We start from the raw sequence: 16199 nt of genomic DNA on the forward strand, positions 1-16199 counted from the left end.
AATACTACATGAGTAAAGAAAAAAGTATTGGCTGAGAAGAGAACATATCATTTTATGGCTGAAACTTGAAATATACAAGTTAGAAATAGCTCAGGGATTATAGTGTTCGTATATATATATTATTAAGCAAGTATAGTATAGTACTCCGTTTGTTTCAAAATAGTTTCAAAATAGTTGATGTTTTGAACGAAGACACAAAAATTAAGATATTTACATTTTTTTAAGTAAGATTAAAAATATAAAATAAATCTAATCTAGCTAATCATAAAAAATATTATAAAACATCATTGGTCACACGGTTTTCAATAAACTTTAAACTAATTAAAAAATATCAAACATCATGTATTTTGAAACATCAATAACTCTTCAAAACATCATCTATTATGAAACGGAGGAAGTATTATATTGTAAATGCGTATAGTTGAAGTTTTTCTTAGCTAGTGTCATTATCAAAGATTAATGTTTGCATGGTGGATAGAACTTGAAGTATGGGATACATACAGCTATGCTATTTGCTTCACACGTGACATGTTTGTTTGTCATGTACGTTTCTCTTGCACATTCCTCATTCTCCGACCAAATATTTGTTGTCTATTTTGTTTTTACTTGCATATGTAAGCAGAGCCGGCCCGTGGGTTCAGTTCTGGGTTGATAAAATGTAGCCAGTCGTGATGGTTCATTCTGTGCACAAACTATATGAAGATATGTGTCTTCAAATTTCGCTAAACATTACAACAATTAACATAGGAATCATAAACTTGAACTGATCCGAGTCTTTGAAATATATGAAAAAGCACAGACACAGTGTATAGTTCTAATCAAAATGAAAATGAAAGTTTTAATCAAAATGATAATATGTATATAGTTCTTGTCATCCAAGTTCGAACTCATAGGTAAGATTCAATAAAAAAAATGTAAAAGCATGATGAACAAGCTGCTTGACTTTACTTAGTCCTGTTGTTCATCGATCTTTTCCTTTTGAGAAAACACAATTGTAGAAACGAATTACTCGAGTCCGATAAAGATGGTTAACTAAAACACACACTTTTAATTATAAAAATTACTAAATAAACGTAGGCATTAGAAGATCCGTCTCCAAAGTCACATAGGTTGATGATATTGTAACGTTGATTCGTGGTTAAGTAATAGGGACATTACACATATGTCTTCTCCGTATTATTTAATATTTTCCTCATACATATTTTGTAAGTTATTCATTTTCGAGTAATTAAAACAAACAATATGAGAACGGGAATACTTGAATTCAAGTTTGAAGTCCAAGTTATGAAACTAGTGCAAGAGTGGATTTTTAAGTTTCGGATGTATATATTTTTCATATATTTAATTTGTTTTTTGCTAAAAGAAATATTGTACTAAATGACAAAATGCAATAAACATTTACTTGAATTTACTCCAGCACGGCAGCACTATACAAACTATTGGAATTGTTTTCTGTTTAAACATCCAGTACTAAAGGCGTGTCAAACAGTTTTTTTTGTTTACTCTAAAACATTGAAAACTCTGAGGTTGCATAAAATTAAGCACTAAGATTATGTGCAACATGTTCGACGATTCTATACTTTCTTGAAAAGAAATAAAATCAGACAAATATAAAATGTATCTCTTTAACCCAAAACGTGGGGGCCTTGGGGGTGGGAACTTAGCTTTTATATATTCCTGGGGCTACCCTGTCTTTAAGCAAAGAATGCTTCGAACTGAGGGACAACAAAACTCCAAATAACTATCCAGGAAGTACATATGACGATATTATATGAAAATAAGAAGAAATTTGCATGCAGTTTTACGTTTAAAACATATTGTAATTTTAAACAATAAATGTTCAAATATTTTTACAAAAAACTAACTTCAAGAGTCTAGTTCAAAACAATAATCATGATTTCGCTATTATTAAAAAAATTAAAATACTGTGGAAGTAAAAGTTTAAAAAAAAAACTAAATATGTTTTGTGGTTTTAGTAAAAGAAAAAACATATTTGTGGTATCTTAAGGTATGATAACACAATGATCAATAGTGGCTCAATCGTTTTATATTGAAAATTTATCTTGTAAAAAGAATTGCATCAATTTATACGAAGCACTGCACTGGAAAAGCCTATCAGCCTTACATGCAGAGATGGAAGGACTCATATGGGCGATGTCCTGTTTACAAGAGTTGCAGTACATTGTGATTCATATCGAGACAGACTGTTTCGACCTGGTGGACATGATTGCTAACCCTACTGACTGGCCGACCTTTGACTCCGAGTTAGTTTCCTTCCGACTTCTACGAGCTGGCTTCTTGAATTTCAGTATCGGCCGTATACCGAAGACAAGAAATTCTCGTGCAGATTCTCTCGCCAAGGAGGCAAGATGTAGCGGTGTTCTCTTTTCCCATATAGATCAGACCCAGCCGGACAGAACGTCTCTTCGGAACGACTCAAATCCGACTACCACTTGATCTTAGAAGATGGGCGTCGACAAAAAAAAAAAAAAATATGAAGCACTGCACTACGTACAGTTGAAACAAAAATGGGCTATACAAAAATATATTTTTATGGTGTAAATCAAAAGGATATGATTCTAACTTATATAATTGCGATTTAACTAATGTGCAAGAAAAGTCTATGAGACTTTTGTCCAAGTATAGTCGATGTCCCCAAAACACTTCCCATCTTGTTCTTATATATGCTATGTCTTTTGGATTTGTTTTACTAATAAAAATACAACATGTTCTTCAGCTTTGTCGCTTTTATTTTTTATTCTTCATGTTCTTTTTAGACGAAGATCTATTTCCCCACGATAACTAACATATAGCATCAGATCTCCATCAAATCTCCATCAAACTATGATCTCGTGCTAGATCCACACAAAATAAAAGTTGCAAAACTATTTCTCCCCAAACTGATAGTTTTGTACTTATTTACCCATAGACCGATGATTTTAACTGGTTTACTGGTTTTAATCGGTTTACTGGTTTTAATCGGTTTACTCTTAACCAAATAATTTAAAATCATTTAAACCAAACAAAATTTTAATTTTTAAATATACTGTCGGCCTTTCTTTTTCCAAATCATCATCATCTCCTTCAGGCTTTATCAAGGACGCTCAAACCTTTTTTTGAGAAAGGTAAGAAAAAAATTTATAGAAAAAGCAAAATCAATGTGGCGAAGGTCAGTGTTGTTCATTCTCGATCGAAGCTCGAATTCACCTCCAATGGCCGACACCAAAGCCGAGCGGCGCATCACGGTGTCACTACACGCGACTGGGTAGCTCAGGCTCAAGCCGCCGTGGAGCAGCCTGACTGTCCCGTCTCTGATCTCGGGCCTAAGAAGTCGTTTAATGTAATAGATGAGTTCAACGGCTGGAGAAAACAGCCGGATCTTGCGAAAGCCATCGATTAGTTCACTGTAGAAAAGATTTGATTTTATCAGCTATTCATTCTACGGTGATGAAAAAAGACAACTTGAGTTCTGTTCCGGTTTTATTGTTAGTCATGGGACAAAACTAATTGCAACTCAAGACTTCACTATAGAGACTTCATCAAAGATTACTTGATGACGTTGGTCAAGAGTAAACCGATTAAAACCAATAAACCGGTTAAAATTATCGGTTTATGGGTAAATAAGTACAAAACTATCACGTCGGGGACAAATAGATTTGCAACTTTTATTTTGTGTGGATCTAGCACGAGATCATAGTTTGGTAGATATCTGATGCTATATGATAGTTTTCGTGGGGAAATAGATCGTCTCCCCGTTCCTTTTTAGATTTTTCACGGCATTGTTAGATCATATTCTATTTCTGTAGAAAATAATATATTTACTTATTTAGATATCAAAATGATCATGTAAATTAAGGAAAACAATTTTCTAAACTACCATTCGCTAATCTCTTTAAACCACCACTAAAATGTTAAGATTACAACAATTACGTACATAAACTTGTGTGTTAAAAAAAACTTGTGTTGAATAGTGTCAGTGCGCAAGATTTTGGTTTTCTTCCGTTTACGCATGTTCCTGGTCATTTCCAAGAGGCTACCAACCTCAGATTAGTAAAAAACCTGTGTTGGAACTTTGTTTTTTAATAAAAATACAGAAACTGACTTTTTTCGAATTTCCGATGATTTTTCCTCGAACTTTTCCAGTCAAACAGATGTTTTGTGGCCGGATTAATAGTTCGTTGCAAAGCTTACAACGAAAATTTAGTATATTTAAACGTCAAAAAATATTTAAATAGAATGAGATATGAAACAACAAAAATGGTAACTTAAAATTATACAAGTTTCAAAAAGATTGTGTTATTACCATTGCCCCACATCGGGGGAATGATGCCTTGAGGAGTAATATATACATGTTGCCACCCTTGTCATAGGTCAAATGCTTTTGAGAGAGACTCAGCTTGGCTCTGCTTGGCTTTTGTGTGGATCTAGCACGAGATCATAGTTTGGTGGATATCTGATGCTATATGATAGTTTTCGTGGGGAAATAGATCGTCTCCCCGTTCCTTTTTAGACTTTTCATTGCATTGTTAGATCATATTCTATTTCTGTAGAAAATAATATATTTACTTATTTAGATATCTAAATGATCATGTAAATTAAGGAAAACAATTTTCTAAACTACCATTCGCTAATCTCTTTAAACCACCACTAAAATGTTAAGATTACAACAATTACGTACATAAACTTGTGTGTTAAAAAAAACTTGTGTTGAATAGTGTCAGTGCGCAAGATTTTGGTTTTCTTCCGTTTACGCATGTTCCTGATCATTTCCAAGAGGCTACCAACCTCTGATTAGTGAAAAACCTGTGTTGGAACTCTGTTTTTTAATAAAAATACAGAAGCTGACTTTTTTCGACTTTCCGATGATTTTTCCTCGGACTTTTCCAGTCAAACAGATGTTTTGGGGCCGGATTAATAGTTCGTTGCAAAGCTTACAACGAAAATTTAGTATATTTAAACGTCAAAAAATATTTAAATAGAATGAGATATGAAACAACAAAAATGGTAACTTAAAATTATACAAGTTTCAAAAAGATTGTGTTATTACCATTGCCCCACATCGGGGGAATGATGCCTTGAGGAGTAATATATACATGTTGCCACCCTTGTCATAGGTCAAATGCTTTTGAGAGAGACTCAGCTTGGCTCTGCACCATCCCCGTTCGACTGGCTCAGGCGTGGGCTTTGGTCTAACATTGTTTTTGGACTAAGTTATTTTCAGTTTTCTAGTTCACTTTAAACGACATATAGTTCATGAAAAAAACATGTTTTTCTCTACTTTGACAAATATTTAAACGAGAAAAGATCTTGTTTAAAGAAGTTTCGTAACGCCTAACCTCTGAGATCTTCACGAGATTCCCGCTAACGTGCATACGTGCTGCAACAATTACGGTAAATAGCTCGTCTTCTCTTCTTTAAATGCTCGTCTCCTCTTATTATTTCGAGAGTGTTTCGTAGTTTCTATAGTTCGTATAAATATTTACGAGTGATGCATGAATTGTCTACTATAGTTTTATCATGTGACTCATTATTTTCTACGTCACGTCGTCTCACTACTGAGCGAATAGTAAGAGTTAAGGAAAGATATTTTATCTCGACTCCATATGCTGTTTACAAAAAAAAATTTCATATTAACTTTCATTTTGTATATTTCCTTAATATCGCTTTTATTTAATCGTTTATGTAAATTCGGCTGATATCGAATGGAAATATTCATAGCGTAAAACCTCACGCTTTAATGGACGCTTCACAAAACCACCGACTCTTTCACCATCATACACCACAGCCAGGCCAGAGGCTTCAGATCTATATCTACGATTCTTCACTGGCCTTTCCCCTGCGACCGCTCCTCCTCCACTAGTTCCGCTGAAGTCAACACAGCCACGACGAGCTCTACCTCTGCGACATTGCCCTAGCTGCTCAGCACATCGTTTTCTATGTGCTCCAACGACGAGCCTAGCTAGATCCATAACTCTCAGCGAGTTAACATAGTTTGGCGCGCGTGACAACCCACCTTCTCCCAACAAAACCCTGGAGATTACAATGATCTTTAAGGGCTTGGACCTGGCCATTTGGTATGAGCATTAGACCTAACTTTACGTGTCAAGAAGGCTCTACGGTTCCAGGGTCTCCTACCCTTCAAGTCATCTGCTATTTCTTACTAGAATGGCATTTCCAGTTCTAGGTAGTTAATGCTTTTTGACTACGATTTTGGATCTCTCGACTCTTTTCGGCCAACAATCGAGCATCGTTGGAGATGATTGCAACCGCTCTCAAAACCCCTTGGTTGGATATTTCAACGTTAGTATTGAATCTGATTTCAATGTTTTCTTCCAAGCCTCGTTTTAGACTTTCAAGTAAAGCTTTTCTATAGATCTCTTCTCTTCTTTGCGATATCTATTTTTTATGTTATAGTGTTTTTTGTTTTTCGTTTTTCGTCTTGCCATCGAATGTATTTTCGGTTATAATCGTCTAAATCCATTGTGTATTTAATTTAATAAGAGAATTTGGTGTTTAAAAAATAATCATGGCCTTTAATTATTATCTATATAGTTTTAATCAGTTTGAAATTTTGATAAATACGAAATGTTTAGTTATAACTTATAATCATGCATGAGCTACGTACTTTTCTGATGTCTCCATTTTCTTTTCAACTAATGAAAAAATGTTTAATTTGTTTTTTTAGTAAAAGATCATGCATTAATCTACTCTATCATAGTAGAGTCTTATTTTATCGACAAGTTTTTGGACTATCAGAATAGTTATAACAGTCCAACTAAAATTGACCTTTTTAATAATATAAGTTTAATATAAGTATTATAGCCAATCAAAATTTTTTAAGTTTAAAACTAATATTTGATTGTTTAGATTTTTTTTGAACCATCCTCGATTTTCTCAGTTAAAATAAGATTATATATAAAAATAAATTTTTTATGTATATATATATATATTAAAATTCGAAATCCATTTATATAAATATATGATATAATTATCAATATTTATAACAAAAAAATCAGATTTCTTATACCCATATCAAATGTACGTGTAATAATATAGATTTAAATATTCTAAATTTCTCTATTTTAATAAATTAATAATATCTCTATACCAAGAATCATATTTTATAAATATAAATTTAATTAAAATATGTATTTATATATAATATATATTTATAGTTATGTAAGAAATAAATCAGATTTCTTAAACTATAACAGTTATACATGTAGAATATGTATATCTTATAATCTAAAATGGAAACTGCAATTAATGATTATCCTTTGTTATGTATTGTTATATAAAATATTCAAATTTAAAATTTATATTTTTAAATAAAATTTAAACAACAAAGTAATTTTTTATATAAAATATACTATATAGATTTATAATAACAAGATTACATATAATTAATTCATCATTTAAACTATATAAAAATATACACTTTAATGTAAGGGCAATCCTCTCAAATATATTTTTTTAAATTTTTGTCACAAAAAAAACATTCAAAGAAGAAAATGACCAAAATAGGTTTTACTAAAGATGCAAAAGACTCTTATACCCTCTAGATATATAAATATAAACAAAAAAAATTGTAGGTTCGAATTATATGTTTTCATATAAAAACTTTTTTATAAATTTGTTTTTCAAAAATACTTTTTTTCATATTTTCTTTTTGAAATTCGAAAATGTTTTCTGAAACTATTTTAAAATTTTATTTTAAGACATTTAATATTTATTTTTTATTTTTTAAAATTTTAAACTCACTCTTTAATTCTAAACCCTAAGTTACAAGTGTATATTTACCTTTTTAATGAAACATTTTGGTCATTTTGATCTTTATGGGCTATATTTATTTTTTATTCTTTAGTGTGAAACCATCGTATGAGTATTAAATGTTCTTAAAATATTAAATTTATTCCAATTTCAAACAAAAAAATCATGAGAACTTTTTAACGACTCTTTAAAAATAAATATATCTCACACATTTAAAAATAGGTCCGAAAATATAATTTAAAATATTTATTTATATAAATAGTAGATAACTATCAGTTAAGATCTTTGAAACTAATAATAATAGAAAATGTAATCGTGAATTTATATTCAACTCAATTAAAATTTAAAGTCAAAATCAGTAAAGATTGTTTACTAGTTTTATAAACTTAAATAACCGGAGAAACAACAACTTTTACGTTACAGATGATTTGGAAAGAAATCAAAACAACAAATAGATTTGAGCAACAAGAAGACAAGGTCATGGGAAAGAAGATCAAACAATGTTTAATTTGAGCGTACAAACATTATGCGTACAAATATAATTTTTTAAAAAAATTATATATATATATATATATATATTTGTTTATTACTTAGTTTTGAATTTTCCCCTTTAATTCAAGCAAAACATAAGGCTATGGTTACGAACAATGTGTTTGTAGAACTACAAGTAATCAAAGGTATCAGTATCACTTTGTCTTTAATTGCTTAAAACATCATTTTTCTTGGTAATGACGTGAAAAAACATCATTTACAATTTTAAATGCAACTAGTATTTAGATGATATGAAATCATGTTTTGTGTCTCATTTAAACAATCAGAAAACGGTTTATCTATAGATTGCACTTTTTTAAGAGTCTGTGAAAAGGCCAGGAAACCATCAGATCAATAAAAATAACAAGTATTAGGCTGTTTTGAAAATCAACTAGTCACGGTACCTCGAGGGATAAACTAAAAGGGCGGTTCTATTTTTTGTTTTACATTTTTTTATAAATTTAATTTTTATATTTGTGTTTTTTAGTTGTATTTGTATTTTTTGTATAATATTTTTTTAAATGATTAATAAGAAATTTTAATAATTGTATTAAAATAGTTGGATCATATCTATATCAATAGGTCATGTTGTTGTTTTAATAGAATAGATAGATTATTCATTATAAAATTACAAGATCTTATCTTTCTTTTTTTTCTGAACTGCACAAGATCTTATTCTCAATCGATTAACGTATTTTAACTCCTCCAAGATTTGCCAGACAAAAGACTTAATGGAAAATAACTCAAAGGGCTTGGCTCAATCAAGAATTAAAGAATCTACTCTTTAGTTTACAAGTTGACAAGAGTCGGTTCTTTTTCATGTCTGATGTTTTAGTTTAACTTTTGGATCATTTCTATCTATACGATTCTATTTCGAAGGTGTTAAGTCGAACATCTTTATCTAAAGATATCTTAAGCAAAATCAGATTGAATTCAATTCAAGATAATATTTGTACTACTTTCTTCAACATTAAGAGTTATGTTAAACCGAAGCCATACTGTACCGTTATCTAGCATTTTAAACAATTACCAGAATTCCTCGTTGTCTTAACATATAAAACGAGTACAAACACATAGCTCCTCGGTTTAGAATGGTCCTCTCATGAACCAAACCACATTTAGCCCAACAACAAATTCTGATTTAGTTTTGGGGAATCACATATCAGAAACAGACCAAAGGTACGCTTCTCTTTCCGTTGCTTTTTTCTCACTTGTCTTCTTAAACCTGTCCTTCTCATGGCCTATATAACCCCCACAAAACAGATCACATAAATAAGCTTCTAATGGATTCTTTTTATTTTATATATGTGCAAAGGTAAAACACATAACAGAAAAAAACTTACCAGTACTGCGGTCAACTCCATCCCAATGTCTACCGGGTTTGATTCCATACCGATTAGGTGCAGCTTCTAATCCTCTTGTTATCCAGCTGTGCTTTGGGATACTTTGTGGTATTACAAATCCGGATTTTTTCATCTCCTCGTTGTCCCCAAGATCCATAAGAGGTGCCTCGTACTGCTTTTTCTGCGATACAGAGATCCGGTGATATGTTAGTTTTTTATTCAAAGGCGGGTCTTGGTCAGTGGTGAATTTTGTAGTAAGCAGAAGTACTATCAATACCTTCACCAAATGAGCCATTGGATCTCCCCATCTAACTCTTTCTTTCATCATTTGATCAAGCTCGGGATCATCCCTGAAATGACATGGATAAAACCGTTTGATTAACAACCAAGTAGATAGTAGCACAACCTCAAGCTCATGAGAAAGAGACGATATAATACCTGGTCCGAGCAAATGGCTTATCCTTCTCAAGCTCAAGTTCCTGTAGTCTAGCTTCAGCATCACGCTTCTGAGCTAAACCTTGGCCCCATTCCAATTTGATCTCCTACAAAGAATTAGCCAATTATGTTGCCAACTGTTTCTCTCTCAGATTCACAATTCATATTCTGTAAAACATAGAGTTAACAGCAAACAGTACCTTTGGCTTCTCTATGACTTTCTTTTGCTTTGATTGAAGATATTCCTCCTTCGTTATACGCTTCCCTGCAATATCAATAAATAACCAAATGGGAGTGAGTCATGCTGTATTCATTCTCACTGAAAATTATAGGGAACTAAGAACCTATACTCGGTCCTTACCTGTAATCTTGTCACGGAACACTGCTTCTGCATTCTGACCAGTTAGCTCGGAATCCATATTTTTAAACCTGCAAAATAGTTCAACTTGTCAAAATGGTTTCTTGTCAAGTCCCAAAGACGTAAAAAGACAAAATCCTAACAGAAAAAGGAATGGTTAAATCTGAAAGAAAAGTCTGCTTTTAAATTATTACCTCAGCTGTTCATCCTCCTTCTTCTTTCGATATTCACTTCCAATGTCTTTGCCACTAATTAGCCCAGTCTTCCGTTGCTCCTTGCTTGTTTGGGGAGGTGGTGATTCTCTGCGCGGTCTCCTTGGTGGAGAGCTACCAAAATTGGAACTCCTCGACACAGTTTTCCTTTGAGGCGAAAGATCCGAGTCTCGGGAACCCTTCACACTCACACTCCTGCGTGGTGGAGATAAATCAGAGTTCGAGCCAAGAGATTTTGAAGGCTTTCTACCAGGTTCAGGTGATGGAGAATGATATCGTCTTCTCCGTGGAGGAGAAAGATCATTGCTCTTTTTGTTAACATCTGAGGCAAGTGAATCCTTTTTCCTGCGAGGGGGAGATAAATCACCGTCCAACTCAAGAGAATCTGAACGCTTTCCGCTTCTTTCAGGCGATACAGGATGAACACATCTGTTCGGAGGAGGAGACAGATCTTCACCCAGACTTTTGGGGGCTGTATCTTCAGGTTCTGGTGAAGGTGAATCATTCCTGGCTCGCCTTTTGCGAGGTGGTGTCAAATCAGAATCCAAACTAACAGGCTTGGCATGTTGTCTGTTAGGTTCAGGGGAAGGTGTATAATGACGTTTTCTCCGACGTGGTGGTGACATGTCTGTTTCAGGAAGTGAACCCCTGGGCCCAGGCTCAGGAGATGGAGAGTCGTTACGAGTCCTCTGTCTCCTTGGAGGAGAAATATCATCAGATCTTTGGTCGTCACAGCCGCCCTGGTCTGAAGATAAACTCACCCACCCACTCCCATCCTCAGCAATGGCATTTTGAGCACGCCTTGCCTTGATTTCCTCCAACCTCCGCATTCTCTTAACTTCAATGTCCTCATCAACCACAGGTCTTTCCTCTTGACAAAACAGAAAAAAAAAAAAAAACGTATTAGTGTCAACTGCTACTCTTTCAGGAAGGAAGTAAAGAAAGAGTTTAAGGCATTACCAGCTGAATCATTTTCATTATCTTGCTCCTCTTGGGGATCAACCTGCTTCTGCCAAACTGGATCTTCATCCACAACTAAAACACCAGTGGGTTCAGGTTTGGATGGCTTCTTCATCTTCTTCTTCTTTTTCTTTTCTATGACCTCACTACTTTCATACTTTTTCAAGTAATCTTTCATAGATTTCACCCCTGTTCTTGGAGCAGCCATCTTCCAGAATTCAAAGACTAGTAACCAATAAAATAACATAAGAGTTATATTCCATTCAGAAACAAAGAGACTCGAGCAGGAATGGCAATGCGAACCCCCTTCATCATCTTCAAATAAACGAATGAGAGAATAGCATTCAAAAGACAAATCAAGTACCAATCTACACACGAATTACTTGATTCAATCGAGTTAAGTATCAATCAAGCCCTAAATCACCATACTCTAGCAATAAGCATGGACTGAATCCAGAAGAAGAACCATAAGCGATTAGTCTTATCCCCAGAACCTAAAACCGAAGCGATTCCAAAACCCGAGAAAGAGATACGACGGAGAAGACATACCTGATCGGGAGGTTGACGCCCGAGATGAACCAGAAGCCCAAAAGTTTGAATGTTCCTTCTTCTTCTTCTAGGGTTTTCGATCCCCAAAATTCACTAGAATGGCGAAACTGAAATTAAATCAGTTAAGAGGGGTGTTTTCGTAATTTCACAAACTGATGGGCTTGTCTTTAAAAAAGGCCTTCACTTCACTGTCATTGAAACTAATCATCGGCGAGAACAATTAGGGTTTTTCTCTTTGATCCCGCCGCCACTTTCGTCCCCCTCTATATAAATCGTCCACGATTCGCATCTCCTTGATGGCGATATCTTACAATGCATTAGCACAGTCTCTGCCGGGGAGGAGTAGCTTCTTCGTCCCCAAAGCCTTGTGCATCAAGCAGAGAAGCAGATCCACTGTCGTATTCGCTTCTAATGACAAGAACATTATTGCTCTTCAAGCTAAGGTAAGTTTTTTTTGCTGCTGTAACTTGTTGATTGAACCAGACATTGTCAGGTGGCTACTCTTTAATACATGTCGGGTAAAGAAAACAGAGAGAAGGTAAGATTTTTTAAAGATGGTTTCCATCTCTAGAATCTTGGTTTCTCTTTTAAGATGCTCATCGTTTGCTTGGTCGTCTGTATTTTAGATGTTGACTGAGCTACATCTGTTCATCACATTTGATCTTAAACATATTCTCATTTTTACTTTTGTGTTGGTTCTCATTTATCCCTGTGGTCAGAGATGGTCAGGTTCCTACCCTTTTGACTCTTGGGTTGGAACTGTTACATCTCTGGAAAAGAAAAGAAAAGGCTTTTTGATGGTTTCCATCTTTAGGTTTGGATTTCTCTTTTAAGGTGCTCATCGTTTGCTTGGTCATCTTTATATTGTGATGACTTAAGCTACATCTGTTCATCACATTTGATTATCTTCCCAAGTGCTTTATGTTCAGTTAGTTTGTTACTACAATTGTTTCTTGTTTGTAAACTTTTTGATTTTGGCCAGAGATGGTCAGGTTCCTACTCTTTAACAAGTGAGTTGGAACTGTTACATCTCTGGTAAAGAAAACAGAGAGAAGGAAAGCCCTTTTGATGGTTTCCATCTTTTGATCTGAAATTCTCTCTAAAGGTGTACATCGTTTGCTTGGTCATCTGAATCTGTGATGGCATGGGCTACATCTGTCCCCCACAACTGAATAATCAATCTCCTGTTATATACTTTTAGAGAGGGCTTACGTTGTTAGTGTTGCTATTGTGATATCGTAGTTTCTGTCCCGAATCTTTGTTTATGTTTGATGCTGTATTTATCTTTCCTTGTATTTGTTTTCTTGGGTTTAGGTAGATACTTTGTTGGACCGCATAAAATGGGATGAGAAAGGATTAGCTGTGGCTATTGCACAAAACGTTGACACTGGAGCAGTATTAATGCAAGGCTTTGCTAACCGAGAGGCTCTATCCACAACCCTCACTTCTCGTAAAGCTACGTTCTTCAGTCGATCAAGATCTACCTTATGGACTAAGGGAGAGACATCCAATAACTTCATCAATGTCCTCGATGTTTATCTTGACTGCGATCGTGATTCGGTATGTTTGTCTGAACCATTGTTTTTAGAACCTTGACTAACTCTTCTTAAAATGTTATATTTATCAACTTTAGTTGGCTTGTGGTTACTCAGATAATTTACCTTGGAACACCTGATGGGCCTACTTGTCACACAGGGGCAGAGACTTGTTACTATACATCAGTTTTGGATCAATTAAACAATGATGAGGTTTGTTTTATCTTTTCCTGTGTCATGAGATGAATTGAAATCTGAAATAAAATAATAAACAACTTTCAATCGCACCACAGGCTTCTGGAGAGAAGCTAGCATCAACAACATTGTACTCGCTAGAATCAATCATTTCAAAGAGGAAGGAGGAATCAACAGTTCCTCAAGAAGGCAAACCGTCATGGACCCGTCGGTTATTGACCGATGATGCTCTGCTTTGCTCAAAGATCAGGTATTTTTGTCGGTTATCTTCAATCAATTGTTACAACAGATCGTCGACTTATGTACGAAGCTTATTGTGGTGTTTGTGATTCAGGGAAGAAGCAGACGAGTTATGCAGAACGCTTGAGGATAAGGAGGAAGTATCAAGAACAGCATCAGAGATGGCGGATATGTTGTACCATGCGATGGTGCTTCTGTCTAAAAGGGATGTCAAGTTTGAAGATGTACTTGAAGTTCTTAGGAAACGCTTCTCTCAGTCTGGGATCGAGGAGAAGCAAAGCCGTTCAAAGTGACCGTTTAAACTTGTTGTATTTGCGAGAATTTTAACGATTCCACTGCTCTTATCATGGAGGTTTTGTACATTGCAAAATCGGAAATAAATTGTAACGTGTTATGAATATTATGTAAACTATTCCTCTGCTCTCATTATGGAGCTTTGTTTAATAATCTTACATTGTTCAAAAAAAAAAGAAAGTTTAGTAACCGTACATTGATATTGTTACATCCTTTTCTTTGGCATATTATCTTTAACTCGTTATTATATCTAAATAAAAACTTTGGAGATCACAAATTTTGTTACTTGCGTAAATCTTGGTAATATCAATTTTAATATAACACTAGAGTTCAGGCCTTTAGTTCTATAATTATATAAATCAATATTTTTCTATAGTTTTTGTAGTATATATTTTTAACATTTACATGTATTAAATTTTTGTGTAATGTGATATATATACACAAAAAAAATTGTTATTATGAAGTAATTTTATTTATTTTATCTACTCGTAAATTGCATTAGTCGTTTATTTATATATATATATATAGATATATTTAACTCATTATTATATCTAAATAAAAACTTTGGAGATCAAACCAATTGTTTGATTAGAATCACTGAAATTAGAACTCGTTTGGATCAAGCTATGAGGGATACTACGGTGTCAACAAAGCCTATAAAGATGAAGAAGAATATTGGAAGTTGAAAAGTAGAAATCGGTGGCTTATCATGGATTAACAAAGTTGAAGAAAAGTAAATATAAAATATCTAAGATGAGAGATAGAAATGGAGTCATTCATAATCAAGAGGAGACTATTAATAAAGTTGCAGAGGATTATTTTGTGAGTATGTTCTCGTCTTCTCCTACCATTTCTCTTCATGACTGCTTGCCTAATATACAGCCAAAGATTACGATGGATATGAATACAATGCTGATTGCTCCGGTTACTGATATTAAAATCAAAGAAGCTTTGGATTCAATAGGAACTGATAGAGCTTCGGGCCCAGATGGATTAAGTGCACCGTTTTATCAACAGTTTTGGGAATCTATTGGATCTGATGTGTGTAGTATGATCAGGAGATTTTTTGAAACTGGAGTTATGGAAAATGGGATTAATCATACCAATATTTGTCTAATCCTTAAGTTTCTAGAGGCGGCTTCAATGGGTGATTATCGACCTATTAGCTTGTGTACGGTTGCTTATAAACTGATTTCTAAGGTGTTGGGGTTAAGACTTCAGAGATTCTTGGAAGTTGTTATATCTGAATCTCAGGCTGCTTTTGTTCCTGGTAAACAAATTTCTGATAATATTCTTGTGGCTCATGAATTGATAAGTGCTTTGAAGTCGAAAAAGGATTGCTCGGAACAGTACATGGCTATCAAGACTGATATCAGTAAAGCTTACGATCGTGTTGAATGGAGTTTTCTAGAGAATTTCATGTATAAATTGACCGGTTTGTATATCTTCAATAACGTCTTGTGTAACTTCGGTGAGCTATTCCGTATTAATCAATGGAGCTCCATATGGTGAGTTCAAGCCTTCCAGAGGAATAAGACAAGGAGATACGTTATCTCAATATTTATTTCTTCTCTGTGCTAAAGCTCTTAGTCAGATGATTGATTGTGCTCAGGAAAGTAATATGTTTTAAGGGATGAAGTTAGCAAGATATTGTCCTCGGGTTTTACATCTTTTTTTTGTTGATGATTCTTTGTTCGTTTGCCGAGCAAACGAGCAGAATGCCGGCAAACGAACAGAATGCGTCTTGTATGGCTGATATATTGAATAATTATGAGAA

At 34.1% G+C, this 16199-nt stretch overlaps 2 protein-coding genes across 3 annotated transcripts; one reads left to right on the forward strand and one right to left on the reverse strand.

The window, feature by feature from the left end:
- Positions 1-9278: 9278 nt before the first annotated feature.
- Positions 9279-12270, reverse strand: LOC106296038 (BUD13 homolog). Its single transcript, XM_013732080.1, has 9 exons — positions 12159-12270; positions 11610-11834; positions 10632-11520; positions 10441-10508; positions 10280-10344; positions 10083-10186; positions 9922-9994; positions 9645-9825; positions 9279-9542 (listed from the first exon to the last, which is right to left on the reverse strand). The coding sequence occupies exons 2-9, from the start codon at positions 11815-11817 to the stop codon at positions 9457-9459; spliced, it is 1674 nt and encodes a 557-aa protein (XP_013587534.1). The 5' UTR covers positions 11818-11834; positions 12159-12270; the 3' UTR covers positions 9279-9456.
- Positions 12271-12360: 90 nt separating this feature from the next.
- Positions 12361-14528, forward strand: LOC106343494 (histidine biosynthesis bifunctional protein hisIE, chloroplastic). Of its 2 annotated transcripts, none has more exons than XM_013782724.1 (5): positions 12361-12696; positions 13473-13718; positions 13811-13906; positions 13987-14138; positions 14223-14528. In XM_013782724.1, the coding sequence occupies exons 1-5, from the start codon at positions 12670-12672 to the stop codon at positions 14419-14421; spliced, it is 720 nt and encodes a 239-aa protein (XP_013638178.1). In that variant the 5' UTR covers positions 12361-12669; the 3' UTR covers positions 14422-14528. The 2 variants fall into 2 exon arrangements, with proteins under 2 accessions (XP_013638178.1, XP_013638177.1); XM_013782723.1 differs by having other exon boundaries at positions 12371-12601.
- The last annotated feature ends 1671 nt before the right edge of the window (positions 14529-16199 follow it).

This window comes from Brassica oleracea, chromosome C5, assembly GCF_000695525.1.
Source record: "Brassica oleracea var. oleracea cultivar TO1000 chromosome C5, BOL, whole genome shotgun sequence".
NCBI classification, from domain to species: Eukaryota; Viridiplantae; Streptophyta; class Magnoliopsida; order Brassicales; family Brassicaceae; genus Brassica; species Brassica oleracea.

What these genes read in the sequence shown, in the direction of transcription:
- LOC106296038 (XM_013732080.1), bottom strand. Translation starts at nt 11,817, where the DNA reads ATGGCTGCTCCAAGAACAGGGGTGAAATCTATGAAAGATTACTTGAAA. An exon ending in TAATGAAAATGATTCAGCTG is followed by an intron (nt 11,521 to 11,609) that starts GTAATGCCTTAA and finishes TGTTTTGTCAAG; the next exon opens with AGGAAAGACCTGTGGTTGAT. An exon ending in AAGCCATTTGCTCGGACCAG is followed by an intron (nt 9,995 to 10,082) that starts GTATTATATCGT and finishes ATGTCATTTCAG; the next exon opens with GGATGATCCCGAGCTTGATC.
- LOC106343494 (XM_013782723.1), top strand. Translation starts at nt 12,455, where the DNA reads ATGGCGATATCTTACAATGCATTAGCACAGTCTCTGCCGGGGAGGAGT. An exon ending in TTGACTGCGATCGTGATTCG is followed by an intron (nt 13,719 to 13,810) that starts GTATGTTTGTCT and finishes GTGGTTACTCAG; the next exon opens with ATAATTTACCTTGGAACACC. An exon ending in CTGCTTTGCTCAAAGATCAG is followed by an intron (nt 14,139 to 14,222) that starts GTATTTTTGTCG and finishes TTTGTGATTCAG; the next exon opens with GGAAGAAGCAGACGAGTTAT.